The sequence below is a fragment of the Hibiscus syriacus genome, unplaced genomic scaffold (assembly GCF_006381635.1).
Source record: "Hibiscus syriacus cultivar Baekdansim isolate YM2019G1 unplaced genomic scaffold, ASM638163v2 tig00111311_pilon, whole genome shotgun sequence".
Lineage (NCBI taxonomy): Eukaryota > Viridiplantae > Streptophyta > Magnoliopsida > Malvales > Malvaceae > Hibiscus > Hibiscus syriacus.
In genome coordinates this window covers 198,398-214,600 of record NW_024063054.1, presented here as the reverse complement: position 1 = coordinate 214,600, position 16,203 = coordinate 198,398, and the positions used below count along the sequence as shown (strand labels likewise).

Below are 16,203 nucleotides of genomic sequence, written 5' to 3'. Positions count from 1 at the left end.
TTTAGGACTAAGGGTCTGGCAAGCCCATGGGGACACCGACAAGGAGAACTTGAGTACATTTTTTAGAACCTAAACCGGGAGAGTATAGGGAATTAGAGCCCACCCCAAAACCTCATTCCAAACCCTAGGCTATTTTGTTTCCTGCTTTATTTTCTGTTCAAAGCATGCGATTTAGACAAATATGTTGTTAGGATTTGTTTGAAATTAGCATGTGGGATAGAAATCATGTTCGGGTAGGAATATTAAGCATGTTCGGGTAGATATCATGCGGGGTAGGACTTTTACTTTTCATGATTATTTTTTATTATTTTTACCTCACTAACTCTTTTTTTTTCTTTCATTTTATTTTCATCACTTGCATCATTTAATAGAGGTGTTGATCCACCAAAAGCGTGTTTGCTAAACATGAATAATCTGCATTAATGGACAAAGGGGTTGTAATACAAGAGATAAAAATGCAGAGGACAGTATACAAGGAGACTATGTGTCACATTTAATCCAAAAGACATGGTGTTCGCAATTGAAGAGTATATCACTATACTGCATTATAAATGACTCAATGAACCGAGTCTACATCAAGCACAATGAAAGTCTATCTTTGAAGAACTGACTGGCAGAAGTTGCAGGGGTAAGATGAAGACCCCTGATCTTAGGAGTCACTTATTGGCAAAATGATAACTGAAATTGGAGACCATTACTGACGAATTCAAGAAATAGACAAATGGACTTCACACAGTTCCTATCAATTAAGGGCTCCAATGACGTATTCGTTGGGAACAAGCTCAAAAAAAGATAAATGCCGGAGGTGCAGTCATTTGAGACTCTTTTTTTTGGGCAAACAGCTCATCATTTACACGGTTCATCCAGAGAAGCCAGAGCGGTTCGACAGGTTATTCAACCAGTGACGGATGAAGGCGGAAGACTAGTCAACATGTCAGAAGCTGTCAGAATATTTTTTGTCTCTTAAAAGATAAAACACTTTTTTCTCCAATAAGGATTATTTCTAATAACAGACACATTTTTGGATCAATGCCTCAGACATTTCATGCATCATGCATCATGCATTTAGACATTTTGCATTTTGTTATTTTCTTTGCATTCACATTAACTAACATATACATGTCTCATCAAAAGGAGCAAATAATGGATACACCGCCTCAAGCGTTGGACACACTCCATCCACATAACACTCGCCTGAAAAAGAAGAAGATGGAAGCAAGAATAGAGAAGATCGCAGATAACATGGCAAAATTGCATAAAGAACTTGAAGACAAGATAAACCAGAGTAGTCTGAGTGCTCTGAATGCAATCATGAAAAACCAAGAGTCCTTGGTTGATCAGATCGTTGCCAAGTTAGTTGGCCTTCAACAGACCAGTGCGCTTGGGGCAGGTTCACCGGAAGGGGTAACTATACAACCTACCCCACAAGTAGTGGTCTCACCTGAAATCTTACCGGAACTTCGAGGGGACTCATCTACCGCAAAAGCGAAGCCCTCATCCTCTGTATTTAACCCTAAGAACAATCTGGGTTATTACCATGTACCGGATTTGGACGAAAAGGAAAAAGCGAGAAAGATAGAGAAAAAAATCAAACAATTGGAGGACCATATGAAGGTAGTCAAAGGAGACCATGACTACCATGAAATCGATGCTGCGGAACTCAGCCTAGTCCCGAACTTGGTTCTTCCTCCGAAATTTAAGTCCCCAGAATTCGAGAAATTTGACGGGAACAGTTGTCCATATGCTCACATCACCATGTTTTGCCGAAAGATGATAGGATATGGAGGAAACGACCAACTCCTGATCCACTGATTCCAGGAGAGTCTGTCGGGCTCAGCCATTCGGTGGTACAACTAGTTAAGCCGATCAAATATCAAGAAATGGAAGGACCTGACCAAGTCATTTATGGAACAATACAAGTATATCAATGACATAAGGCCAGATCGAGTTATGCTACAAAGTATGGAAAAGAAGTATAACGAGAGTTTCAGTCAATACGCACAAAAATGGAGGGATTTGGTTGTGCAGGTTCATCCACCGTTGGATGAAAAGGAAACCTGAAAGCTCTTCGTGCAGACCCTGAAGGCTCCATACTTCGGGCACCTGGTTGCGATCATATCAGGAAGCTTTTCAGACTTGGTTATGGCAGGAGAAATGATTGAGTCGGCCATAAAGCAATGCAAAATTAAGGATGGGGAGGACAGTAGAAAACCTCCTGTGTTAGAGCGGGATAGAGAGATTAACAACATCAACCATGCTAGTAAAGGTGTTACGATCTCCAAACCGAAATCAACTGCAGTTGTACCGTCAGGTACTTTTAAACAAGATTCCAAAGAACTAAGGAGGGAAATGGAACATTTCGACCCTATTACCATGACCTACAAAGAGCTTTACCATCAACTTCTTGACACCCAAATAGTGTCGCCATACCCGGTAGAACCCATGAAGCCCCCATACCCCAAGTGGTATGATGAGAATGCGCATTGTGAATATCACAGCGGTGTCCCAGGCCACACAATTGAGAACTGTTACGTATTCAAAAGAGTCGTACAGAAGATGTATAACCACAACTGGATCGACTTCAACAACTTGGAGGCATCCAAGTGAGGAAGATCATTTCATCATTTGAGGCATTCTATTTGAATATGTTTTTTCTTCATTTTTCTCAAGTTTTTGTAAGGACTTTTTAAAGAAATTTATGCTACTTTCAAGATGTTAAGCAATGAATCACATTTGCAAACTTGCAATTCTTTGAATATCATTTGAATTAAGAAACTCTGTGAATGGTTCAAAGTTACGGATATTTGATGAAGTAACATGATTTAAAACAAAAACTTTGACCTTACCCAAAACATACACTCAAACATCGTACCCTGCTCTTGTAATTAACCAATATAACATTTTCCTTTCATAAGGTGTGGAAACATGGGGCATCATTTGCATATGACAATTACTATACTTTTCGTTTAAGACGTTCAGTGATGATCATGATCTTTACAGATGAAATAGTCGAGTAGGTGGATCTAGTTTAGGTCAGTTGCTTGAAAATTGAACTCTAAAGATGAAATTTTTGACTTTCAACAACACCTAGACTATAACAGGTTCTTCTTGACAATCTTAAGAAATTAAATCCGCAAAGCTGAGTTATTCCACTAAGGCAATTGGTTATAGAGGAAACTTGAAAGCTCTGGCCTTATGAATAAATTACGTTTAAACCATGACATTGCTCGAACACTTGACAATTCGGTGTTTGCTCCACTGCTATTGTCCGGTCGAAGATCTTGTGATGAGATGAACCCTTCAGTGAACTTGATAAAACTGATTATAATGAAAGTTGTCCCTCTAAAGCAATTGGTTAAACACCCTGGCTTTATGGATTTGGCTAACCAGATAATGGCAAATTAAATCAAATTTATCTAAACAAGAAATTTTCGGTAATGATGGACTAAGGAAGTTAAGGAACACCTGTTATAATCAATTTCACACGAGCACTCAAGAATTTCATTTTTAGATCGATATTTTTGCACTGCCTTTGTTAGAGGAGCCTACAAAACTTGAACAAATGGAAGATTTCAGAGGACCGAAATAAAAGGTCTAGTAATTGATCATGCTAGTTGTGTCATTTTGTCCGCACCCAATTGAAATACCAAAGCATGTTGCGATATTTAAAAAAATGACATTTTGGGTTAACAAAACCTTAGAAAGGAGACCAACCTAAAACCAACTCATCCATTTGAACATTTTTCAAAGAGCTGTACTGTAACTCTAAAAGCTTTAAAAGAGCTCTTGATTCCTTTGATATTCTTTGAACCCACGTTTACAATTTGATTCAACTGCGAACAATATTTTATAGCATTTTTATCATTTTCCCTCCTAAAATAAGAAAAATGATAAAAACATTTTCAAATAGAACAATCTCAGATATGAAGGGTCTGTAAAGCCCAAGCTTGAAAAATGATGGGGCACGATCAATTCCATGGACCAGATTGCCAGACAAAGCACGAGACTTCATCCAGGAGATAACACATAATTCATTCATATTTCATGCATCTTAGACATACTTAGGTGCATCACATTCATCATTTTAGCATACATGTTTTTTTTGCAGCTATTAGAGTCAAGTTTTGACTTCAGGATGAAGGATACTCGATTCTCAAGTGCCTTCAAAGAAGGATGGTGGTTTCTTAACTCGGCAGTAAGAAACTACACCTCAACCGACTTGACATCTCAGAACCAATTTGAGATAGGTTCGACAACCAATTCAAATCAAATCCAGTTTGGCTCAAACTCACCATGAGCAACATGTTTTCAGTTAATACTTTCAAGCCAGATTTCAATTCAACGACGGAAGATATCCGGCTGACAGAATTTATCTGTGGGTTTTCCTGTGAAGGGAATCATCCAAAAATCATATTTGGTTCAGACTCGCTCAGGAGAACACCTGAAGAACTACGACCAGCTTAGACATGTGAAGGGGAGCCATTTTTTTAAGACAACATTTACAGTATAACTTAAGTCGAGAAGGGTTATCTGCTAACAAAAGACCTTCGAGTTCGATTACACTCAACTTCGAAGGCATATCATTTACAGCATAACTCAAGGCTATAAGGGTTATCTGTCACCAAAGACCTTCGAGTTCGACTACGCTCAGCTCCAAGGCATATCATTTGCAGCACAACTTAAGTCTAGAAGGGTTGTCTGCCAACACACGACCTTTGAGTTCGACTACGCTCATCTTAACGGCACATCATTTGCAGCATAGCTTAAGTCGAGAAGGGCTATCTGCCAAAGACCCCCGAGTTCGATTACACTCAGCTTCGATGGCACGTCATTTGCAGCAAAACTTAAGTCGAGAAGGGTTATCTTCCAACCAAAGACTTTCGAGTTTGACTACGCTCAGCTCCAAGGCATATCATTTACAGCATAACTCAAGGCTAGAAGGGTTATCTGTCACCAAAAGACCTTCGAGTTCGACTACGTTCTGCTCCAAGGCACATCATTTGCAGCATAGCTTAAGTCGAGAAGGGCTATCTTCCAAAGACCCCCGAGTTCGATTACACTCAGCTTTGAGGGCACATCATTTACAGCATAACTCAAGGCTAGAATGGTTATCTGTCACCAAAAGACCTTCGAGTTCGACTACGTTCAGCTCCAAGGCACATCATTTGCAGTATAACTTAAGTCGAGAAGGGCTATCTGCCAACCAAAGACCTTCGAGTTCGTTTACACTCAGCTTCGAGGGCACATCATTTGCAGCATAACTCAAGGCTAAAAGGGTTATCTGCCACCAAATACATTTAAGTTTGACTACGCTCAACTCCAAGGCACATCATTTGCAGCATAGCTCAAGGCAAGAAGGGCTATCTGTCAATAAATTGTCGAGTTCGATTCTATTCAGCTCGGTGACACCTTAATCACACTATTATCCGGCTGCAATCGAGGTTTTCAAGTCAAGAAGAAGACCTAGATTAACCGTACCTTAGTGACAATAAACTATTTTCTGGCAGCGTAGCTTAAGTCGAGAAAAGATATCTGTCAACGAAGACTTTTCGGGTTCGATTTTATTTAGCTCGAGAGCTTGTCAACCAGATGGTGGAGTCAAAGAAATATTTTCCAGTCGAATTTTCAAACCAAGGTCTTCAAACCGAGAAAAGACCGAGGCGAGAAGCCACATTTCGATTCAAACTCTGAATTATGGTTTCATATAATATCTTTCAAGATGAACTCGACTTCGCAACGGAGGAGCCATCCGCTACCCAATTCGACAGGAAGTTATTCTTCAACTCCATCGGACGAAAATTTGTGTCTTTTTATCTTTGTCTTATTTTTTCGTTCTACGAAAAATGACAAAGAGGGACAACTGTAGACACTTATTTCCGTCCATATTTTTATTATTGTATATATATATATATATATATATTATATAGTTTGCAAACGGTTTGAAAATACGTATATAATATATAGTTTCTAAAAACATTTTAAAAATGTATATAATATATGGTTTTTAAAACACTTGAAAACTGTATAATATATAGTTTTTAAAATATTTTAGGAAAATATATAATATATAGTTTTTAAAATCATTTTTGGAAAACTTATATAATATATAGTTTTTAAAAATATTTTTTGAAATTTATATAATATATAGTTTTTAAAAACATTTTTTGAAATTTATATAATATATAGTTTTTAAAAACATTTTTGAAAACTTATATAAAATATTATTTTTGAAAACATTTTTTGAAAATCATATAGTTTTTAAAAAAAGTATTTTTTGAAAATTATATAGTTTTTTAAAAAACATTTTTGAAAATTTATATATAATATGTAGTTTTTAAAAAAAACGTTTTTAAAAAAAATTAAGTTTTTAAAAACATTTTTGAAAACTTATATAAAATATTATTTTTGAAAACATTTTTTGAAAATCATATAGTTTTTTAAAAAAGTATTTTTTGAAAATTATATAGTTTTTTAAAAAACATTTTTGAAAATTTATATATAATATGTAGTTTTTAAAAAAGAAACGTTTTTAAAAATATTATATTATACAGTTTTTTTAATATAATTATTTATTTATTATTATTTATATATTTATTTATTTATTATTGTTATTTATTATTATTTATTATTATTTCTTATCCATTTATTTTTTTGTTCAAGGTCTAAAATAATGTCCAAGATAATCGGGCCTAAAACAGCCCAAAAGTCCTACGAAATGGTCTAGTAACCAGATGATGTTTAGGGTTTGAAAACCCTAAAGTCAAGGCACCGCGCAACAAGGTCAAGGGTCACGCGAAACGGCCGGACGTCGGCCGAGGATCCCGGGACTGAATCATCTTGGGATTTCAGCAGCAACACCCCGAGCAAAACGGAACAACTCGGGGTACTGGTTCACCGAGCAGGGTAAAAATACCCCGGGGACTCAACGATCAGAGGGGACCATCAACAGTAAACCGAGAGTTCTAACCAACAACGAGCAAAAACAAATCCAGCAAACCTCAAACCGAGGCCAAAACCACAACCAAATAACACCGAGAAACACAAATAGCCAACAAGAACACCATCACAGAGAGACCACACAGTACCCAAAACACCATCAACACAACAACATCGACCAATAGTAAGACCGAGGACATCACCAACACAATAAACAGAACCTACGGCCAACAATAAAAACAACAACAGAGCATAAAAAGAAACCAAAGGCGAAGCCTTTTCTCACCAAAACCAACAAAGAACATCATCGGAGGAAAGGCGCCAGAAAGCGAAGTGTTTCCCTAAAAAAGATGAAAACCCGAGGCTTGCATGTTAGATCTACGTCGAGTATGGGATTTTCTGGGAGTTTGAGGGTTATTTTCGGAGTCACGGTGTGGAGAGGATCTATTTAATTTGAGTTGGGGTTTTTTCGACTGCTGTCTCTGGCGGCCGGCGCGGAGGAGTGGCCACTTGACGATGGTCGGGTTACCACCGGATTAGAGAGAGATGAGAGAAATTTCTTTCTCTCATTTTGTAGAGAGAGACCGAAAATGTAAAAATGAGAGAGCTTTGGCCTTAAACGCCGGTTGGGAGATATAGGGAGGGGTCGATGCGTAATTTTAAAATCTAGTAAACCCCTTTTAGGGGCTATAACTCTCAGATTTTACATTTCAGTCACTGAAATCAATTTTTGATATTTTTAATTTTGATTTCCAATTTTATGCATGTTTAATTTGGTCACCTATTTTAATTTCACCTGTGTATTTTCAATTCATTCAATTTAGTCCTTTTAATTTTTCAACTGTTCATTGTCTCGATTTATTTATTATCATTTCTTTAATCTTTTATATATATATATATGTATATTTTTGTTTTATTTCGTTTTTTCGTTTTTATTTATTTTTCGTTTTTATTTATTCTGCATTTGTTTTCCTTTTGATTTATCTTTTCATTTCCTTTTTATTTTTTCCTTTCTATTTCTATTTTTACTTTGACATTTTATTTTCCTTTCTTTTGATTTACTTAATATATATTTTTTTATTTTATCTTATTTTCCCTTTTGATTTATTTAATTATTATTATTTTTTTTCTTTTGTTTATCTTGTTTTTTTCTTATGTTTTTTTCTTTATTTAAATATTTTTCTAACATTTTCGACCCTTTTTTTAGAAGAATTCCGATCAATGGTAAGTAATTCGAATCGAATGTTTTAAATTTTAATTTAATTTTTAATTTTCGCAACTAAGTCAACCGGCAATATAATTGGTTCCGAAAGAGCGGTTCAAGGGTGCTAATCCTTCCTTGACTGTAACCGACTCCCGAACCCGATACGTTTCTGGTACAACACAGATCAGGTAAGATGGTGTCCGACCCACTTAAATTCGTTTTAAGATGGTGTCGAAACCCAATTCCGAGGTTGAACCGAAAGATGGTTCCGACAGACAGTCCTACGAAATGTGCCCTATGAAAGCGACGAGCAAAAAAAATTAGAGGCAACCCCAGTAATCGATCGTGCTTGGATTGGGACCAGACAACTCACAACACTCGGTGGTTCCTAAGGCAATCCTTAGATTGTTGTCCCTTGTTTGTGCAAATCTTGACTCGGTCATGCTCTGGAAGTAATTGTAAGAATTTGTATAGGTAAAAGATAAAACAACCCAGATAAAGAAACATAACGTTTTATTAATAGGAGGGCAATGTAGCACGGGGGGTGGTCCTATAACGATAATAACTACCAACAATAGCATATTTTACGAAATCCATGGTACGTAATCTAATATTTGTAATAACCGAAAATTAGAAAACAAAGGGAGAAAAATTGGAAATTAAGGAATCCAACGATGGTATTGATAATTCACTTGGGGGTGGTGAAAAATCTTCCAATTTTAGCCATGTTTTTTATGTAGCCACCAAGAATGATTTCCAATTAAGCAAGCCGCCTTTGTGGCCACGCCCACTTTCTTTGCAGTTGCTTGGCATAGGTAACTTCCCTGTCTCAGTTTCACCTCCAACATTCCCCTTGTTTCCTTCTTTATTCTCAGTTTCCCCGTAAAATTCATCTTCTTCGACTTGGATTTCGACTTCTTCACCATCGTTTTGTTCTTCGTCGTCGAGAACCGGGTCCTTGAGGGAAAGCCTAAGCCTCCCGTCAGTACGTTCTGCACGGAAGTAACTATGACAGGGAGGGAAACTAACGGCTTCAAGAACTAGGCGACCGTTTTCTCGATGAGACTTGACCCGAACGCCATTCGAACCGCTAATGGACGTCAAAGGAGGCGGAAAGCTGCTGCCGTGACTCATTTTTCTCTTAGACGAACATTCCCTCGGCTTGGACGGAATAATACCGCAAGCCACGATTCGAGTTTCCAACGAAATATCATCGCTGCAATCGCTAACTTCACTTCCGGTTTCGCTACCTAATTGCTCCGTGCACATTTCAAGGCTTTTCCCACTTAGCCTAGAACGCTTAACGAGAGGGTGAACGTAGACTTTGTCGTCCTCGGTGGGAGCTTTGGCGTCGGAGAGGGACCGGAGGGAACTCCAACCACCCATGTCGGCATTCCGATTGGCTATCGCCTTGCAATCATTGCCGATGTTCTTATTGTTGGTGGTGTTTGCTCCTTCATTATATGGCCGAGTGTAGTTTATTAAGGGTGGAACGAGTTTCAGCCTCAAGAAACGTGATTCAACCACCTCCAGACATGATTGCAACCCTTGAGAGACGCTTGAGGACATTTTCTTATCCAAAATCAAGCCAAATAACAAACAGAGCAGAAACAGGGGAGTTAAAAGTTTTTTCCCCCTCCTCCTCACCTCCTAAATTTGGAGTTTTGTGAAATCACAGGTAGGTGAAGATGAAAGAAGAGTGACAGGGGGTGGGGGATGATTTATAGCAGGAGAGGAGGGGGAAGGCAGAAAGTCATAGCCTCTTAAACCCACTACAACTTTTACAATCTTTTGAGTCTGCCACACATTTCAAAGGAAATAAAAATGTAGTTTAGATATTGTAGTAAACTCTAATGGAAAAGACATTGATCACTTTGTCTTAGCTTTTGCTCTCTATTCCATCACTCCCGCTTACTTCACTAATAAAAGTGTTTTTATATGCCAAGTAAATATTGCTATTCAAGTATATTAGATATGTGTTTTAAAAAAAAAATTATATCAATTAATTGAACTGAGAATTAATATTCAATCCTAGTTTGTGCATAATTGTGATCATAATGATGTAATTAAATCATCAAAGATTCTACTTGTAATTTTTTATAAAATATGAAAACTGTAAAAAAAAACTCACATTAAATGTTTTTGTAAAATGAATTCTAAAAACACCTTCAATTTTCTGCATTTGGGAGATATGCAAGTGATATGAAAATTTTATGATTTTATCCAATATATAATTTCTAGATTTTTCAGCAATTAGATACATGCAATCGTTATCTTGTACTACTTATGATATATTTTAGAATAGTTATTTTTTTCTATAAATTTGAGTGTATATAAAATAATATTTGTTTAAAGATTCTCAACTATTTGATAATAAACGTGCATAATCCTAATATATGCGCGAGCACCTAGAATCTTAAAGGATAACAAAAATTCTTTTAATCACTGAAATTGTTTGATTTGTTTTTTAGAGGAATTAAATAAAAATATATTCTCTCTTATTTTTAATATTTTATTAATAATTTTATATTTAACCGATACCAATTATAAAGTTAAATTATTATTTGACCCATAATAAAAATAATGCATAGGAATATTATATTGATTAAAAAAACATCGAGGAAAATTAGGATTAATGGCTGGCTGGCCCTTGTTCCCATATGTAATGGGGTAAGGGGGTGGTAAGATAGTAGGTTGCCCCAACACTAGGTTGAGAGCAGCTTCCGTAGGAGACCTCCAAATTATAAAATGCCCTCCCATGAGACTCGATCCCACGACCTCAAGGTTGAGAACTTTATGCTCTACCAACTGAGCTAGATGATCATTCATTAATTTTTTTAAAAAGTTATCTAATTCATTCTTGGATATATAAATTATTATATAATAATTATATTTAATGCACAAAGTTATCCGTGTGCAAAACCCGTCAATTATTAAATACATCAATTGCATGTTTTATTGGTATTTTATCTAAATATCATCTAAAAAATCAATTATTAGATTAACACTCATTATAAACCAATTTTCGAATTAGAGCCAGTTTAGTACAATTTTTAAAAAGTGAGTTTTAAAATTATTGTAAAAACAAATTTTAAAAGTATTATAGAAACGAATTTTTAAAAGTGTTGTACAAAAATATAATTTAAAATTTAATTGTTTAAGATTACTATTAACAAATGAATTTAAAAAGATAAAAAAAATTCACAGTAAAATGAATAAAACTAAATGTATGTATATATTAATTTGAAAAGATAAATTAAAATTATAAATTTGTATAAAACTGACATGTAATAGATTTATTGTTTGGCCCAGACTTAATTAATTTCTATGAGAGGATAAATAATTGAATTTAGAGGTGCTTTAAGGTCAGGGATGTAGATTAATTAAATTTGATATTTAGATTAATGTTCTCTCTTTAATTTTTTTATATGGTACTCGTTTATTTATTTTTTAAAAGTATTCATATTCGATCTTTTTAACATTAACATACACATTCGTTTAGCATTATGTTTATTTAACGTTGGTGAATGCATTCGTTTAACATTAGTTTAATGTTCAAAAACCAACATTCTCTTTTTATCATTTTATTTGTAAACCAAATAAAATAGAAAAAATTACGCCACTTATCTTTAACTTCTTAGGTTTCACAGTTTAATTTAGTCTATATATTTACCAATATTTAAAATGTAAATATATAAAAGGAAATAAGATAAACAAACTTATAAACGAGTCGATAAATGAATTTATTCGTGAACATAAATGAATTAAACACACATATGTTTGTTTTCGTTCGTTTATTAAATGAATATATATATTTTTTGTTCATACTCATTTAATTTACTTAGTAAACGAGCATTATACAAATAATTCATAAATAATTTATCGAATATTCTATTTATTTACACCCTTATTATTTATAGTAGATTATTGAATACGTTAATGTTTTAAAGAAATAAATTTATAATGTGTGGTATTTTACTAGATTTTGTCGTCCTAATTTTGTGTAAGGATGGCAAACGAGCAGGTCGGGTGCGAATATTCCTCCCCCATCCCGTACCTACCTAATATTTTCAAATCCACCACCTGCCTACCATCTATGATGGGTAAAATTTTTAAAATCCACACCCGCCCAAGCAGGTACATTCTCAAATCCATCCCCACACCCACTACCCAACTAGATATGTACCCGGCTAGACCTGCCTGACAACAACATTAAGTTATACATAAGCAACAAACATAAAATAAACACGTCCATTAAGAAACATAATAAAATAAACCAATGACTATCTGAGTTAAGTGTTAACATAGATCTTGAAGTACATAAAACACCATAATAAAAGATATAATTAAAGCCTAGAAACATAAATGACAAACACATAATATTTTTGTTCTTTGACACACATAAATGACAAACCCTAAAATAATACATAAATTTATAATAATCCAAAATTTAATGGATATTTAGTGGGCATGTGGATGTGGGGTTGACGGGTGCAGGGTGAGTAAGGTCTCAAATCCATTACCCGTCCACTACCTGCGACGAGTATCACTTTTTAAATCCACACCCGTCTACTATCCACTAAAATTATACCTATCTCTTCCCTAATTAGAACGGGTACGATGCGGAATCCACGAAATTGTATCCGTTTACCATCCTTAATTATGTGGTTAGGTTGACATAAAAGACACGATTACCCTTAATTATATAATATTTTAATATTATTTTCTAATTTGCATGTAATTTCACTACTTCATCCTTTTAACCACAGCAGATTTAACTTTAGAGTTTTGTTTTCATCCTTTTTTTTATTTGGGGTGATATTTTATAAGCAGCAGCAGTTTAGGTTCTTGAAGCTTTTTTGGGTGTGAAAGAAAAAAAATGGGCAGGAGACCACTTGTTGTGAAGCGCCAAACAAAGCATCCCATGGTAAAATCTAACTCCTGTTTTACTTTGCTTTTTGTAAAATTTCAATAGCAAAGTTCACTTCTTTTTCTTTTTCTTAGGGTTAAATTTATGTTTTTTTCCTTTCTTCCTGAATGTCGAATATGTTCATTTGCATGTCGTCCTTGGGGCTACGACTAGTTTTTGTTTGGTCTCTGTTCATATCGATTTGATTTTAAAAGACGAAAAACTTGTTTAGGTTTAGGGTTGTTTTTTTTAATGAAAAAAAATATTGTTTTGGTAAAAGAAGGTTCCATTGTCTCATTTAATTATATTCAATATGACAATGACACTTGATACCGTACGCCTTTTCTGGTATAAACTTTGACTTGCAACTTTTATGGATTTTCCTGGAAAATAAATTATGGACTCTTGTAAGTTGCTTTTTATTTTCTAATTCATGGTGTAATCATTGGTCGAGTCAGTTGCATGTTGAATTTGGACAACTGTTGTATGTGATTTATGTTCAATTCTGCATGTTATTTGTAATTTTATTCCCTGTGCTTTGCTTGCTCCTACGTTATGCAAATCGAAACTAATTTAGTTTTTGAAGCTGAAATTCTTTTGCAATGGCATAGATATTTGGATTCTGTCTCATTTTAATTGTGGAATTCTAATCTAAGCTTGAGGCTAAAGACCCTACCGTAGGAGTGGAAAAGCAACCTGAAAGCTCAAATCTTTCATCTAAAAATGTCAAAGCACACAAATTCTGCCGATTTGTCTTCACTTACGAAGGCGAATAAACACACCGCTCTTTCTGTGGTTGGGAGATCTTAACGTATTCAAAATGCAATTTCTCCCTCCCAAGACAAGGAAATTGACCGTATAATCGAAGAGATAACTTTGAGTGAAGGTGAAAAGGATGTTGTGCCACTTGATGAGGACGAGGAACTACCATAGCCAATCAAGACGCAGAAGAGCTTCGAAGAAAAAGTTGACTATCTTTTACAAACAAATTGATGAACAACTAAAGACTATAGAAGAATTGAACTTCAAGGTACTCAAGCTTCGTTTGCCGTAAATGTAATTTGCCTTTTGCAGATCATGATATGGTCTTCCTAAAGGTGGAAACCTATGAATTTTGATAAAATATTTTGTTGACACTGATTATAACAGGCTACAAAGGATTCTTCCCCAATTGGAAGCCCTCGGGGAGCAGTTGTCAGATATCGAAACTTGTATTTTGAGTCGCAAAAGGTTTCTTTTTCAACTGTTATTTGGTTTTTTCTCCCTAAATAGAGATTGAAGTGATGGTCATCATTTGAAATGTACATGTAATGAAGCGTTTTTTTCCTGCCTGAATGCAGATTGAATCCTTGATGAATGAAAACCATCAACTAGCTCTCAAGTTGGAACGAGCCCTTGGCAAACTCGAAGCAGTATGTCTCTAAATATATATTTAGCTCAAATAGGCTGCCGAAGATCTCTATTACCATATTATATGGTACACTAAATACTTATTTGATTGTTTGATGATTTGTCATTACCATGATCTCCTCTGGACAATGAAGCTAGACCTTTCTTGTTTCTTTTTCATTTGAAAATTTTATAGCCTTTAATTTAACAGTTGGGTTATAAAATGCCATCTTTCCATGTATAAGGAGCCATACGATAGCATAAATGGATGTATTTACTGTAGATGCATTAATTGCAATCGCATATCTAGTTTTTTATGTTGCTTCCTTGGCATATTATAAAACGAATCCGGGGCTTGCTATTTCTGGCAGCATTTCCCAACAATGGAGCCCTTTTTTATGTTAACATCTCGTGTTTTTTGGCAGTATGAGAATGGAGCCAGTGCAATTTCTGAAGGATTGAAGAAAATGAAGGAGACGATCTTGGTCACAAACTTGACAAGATCAACTGAAACTGCAGTGAATTTTTCTACTCAGGCCTTTCCTTTGATGGATGCAGGTGCAGAGCCTCTTAAGAAGAAGAAAGCTCGTACCGGTAAATAGGCTTCAATTTAGATAAATCTTAGTTGGTGTTTTGGTTGACATTGGACTAAAAGATTTTGACAAGTTCATGGTGTTACCATTTTATCTAAGCTTGGAGCTTTTGTGTTTGGTAAAGCTAATTGTAGACACTAATTTTTTGCCCAACAACACTATCCCCGGATTTCTCGGTAACAAGAAGAACAACCAAGTCAGAAGACTAAATCAAGGCATTTGAGTCCAAGTGGGACTCTAAAACCGAATAAAGGAGCATTTCAGTTTGAATATGACTCTTAAAATTCTATCTAAAAATAGCCAGATTCATGGCTATAAATTGGTGCAAAAATAGAGGTGAAGGCACGGGGAAAAGATACGAAATACAGAGGAGAAGCATAGTAAAAAATACAGTTAGAAAAACAGCAAAAAACCAAAAAGAGGAGAAGAGTAAAAGATAATATCGAAGCCTTCCCTGGTCTTGGAGAGAGCACCGCGCTTCTTTCATCAGAAGAAGGATTTTCGAGCCTTTAAAGACAATTAAGGTGAGCGGCGACCGATCTCACTCTTCCTTTAACTCTTCCTTTAACTCTTGCACGAACAGACTCTTTTTTTCAGAGATGAAATCTCTATGTTTTTGTTGAAAAAGGTAGAATGAAGCTTGGGTTTCTTAATACCCAAACGTGGAAACAACAAATATTAAAGGGAAGGGACCCACATGTCTTCATATGGGTTATTCGTATGCTAAAGGCTATATCTTTTGTAATCTTTACGATTTGGTTACTAAATTTGATTTCTATGTATACTGATTTGGATTTCTAATTATATTATGCTTTTGTTTTAGTTACTATTTGATATTTGAAATTAATTATTATCTAGTCCTCCTAACCTTTTATTATTTGTTCTTGCAGCACATTTTTTATTTCAATTAGATCGATTCATTCCAATCTGTTTCAATTTGATCCTTTAAGTTTTTATTTTTATTTATTTTCCTTCGTATTGCTACTTTTAAAATTTAGCATTTTGTTCTTTTAATTTATTTAAGATTTTTAATTTGTTTTACTTATTTTGTTTTTTTATTTATTTTTTTCCTTGAATTATTAATCTTTTTTTAATTTATTTAATATTCATTTATTATTATTATTTTCTCTAACACTTTTGATTATTTTTTTGAAGAATTTCAACCAATCAAA

General features: G+C 34.9%; 2 protein-coding genes across 3 annotated transcripts; one reads left to right on the top strand and one right to left on the bottom strand.

Moving 5' to 3' along the window:
- Positions 1-8,693: 8,693 nt before the first annotated feature.
- On the bottom strand, positions 8,694-9,832 carry LOC120158337 (protein FANTASTIC FOUR 3-like). The gene has a single exon (XM_039169206.1). The coding sequence runs from the start codon at positions 9,707-9,709 to the stop codon at positions 8,873-8,875; it is 837 nt and encodes a 278-aa protein (XP_039025137.1). The 5' UTR covers positions 9,710-9,832; the 3' UTR covers positions 8,694-8,872.
- Positions 9,833-12,986: 3,154 nt separating this feature from the next.
- On the top strand, positions 12,987-15,055 carry LOC120158315. Of its 2 annotated transcripts, XM_039169189.1 has the most exons (5): positions 12,987-13,067; positions 13,706-14,079; positions 14,199-14,279; positions 14,387-14,461; positions 14,864-15,055. In XM_039169189.1, exons 2-5 carry the CDS (start codon positions 13,945-13,947, stop codon positions 15,038-15,040), a joined length of 468 nt encoding a protein of 155 aa, XP_039025120.1. In that variant the 5' UTR covers positions 12,987-13,067; positions 13,706-13,944; the 3' UTR covers positions 15,041-15,055. The 2 variants fall into 2 exon arrangements, with proteins under 2 accessions (XP_039025120.1, XP_039025121.1); XM_039169190.1 differs by lacking the exon at positions 12,987-13,067 and having other exon boundaries at positions 13,608-14,079.
- The last annotated feature ends 1,148 nt before the right edge of the window (positions 15,056-16,203 follow it).

Excerpts from the sequence above, each read along its gene's own strand:
- LOC120158337 (XM_039169206.1), bottom strand. The coding sequence starts at position 9,709 with ATGTCCTCAAGCGTCTCTCAAGGGTTGCAATCATGTCTGGAGGTGGTT.
- LOC120158315 (XM_039169189.1), top strand. The coding sequence starts at position 13,945 with ATGTTGTGCCACTTGATGAGGACGAGGAACTACCATAGCCAATCAAGA. Across the intron at positions 14,080-14,198 it reads TAGAAGAATTGAACTTCAAG|GCTACAAAGGATTCTTCCCC; the intron begins GTACTCAAGCTT and ends TGATTATAACAG. Across the intron at positions 14,462-14,863 it reads CCCTTGGCAAACTCGAAGCA|TATGAGAATGGAGCCAGTGC; the intron begins GTATGTCTCTAA and ends GTTTTTTGGCAG.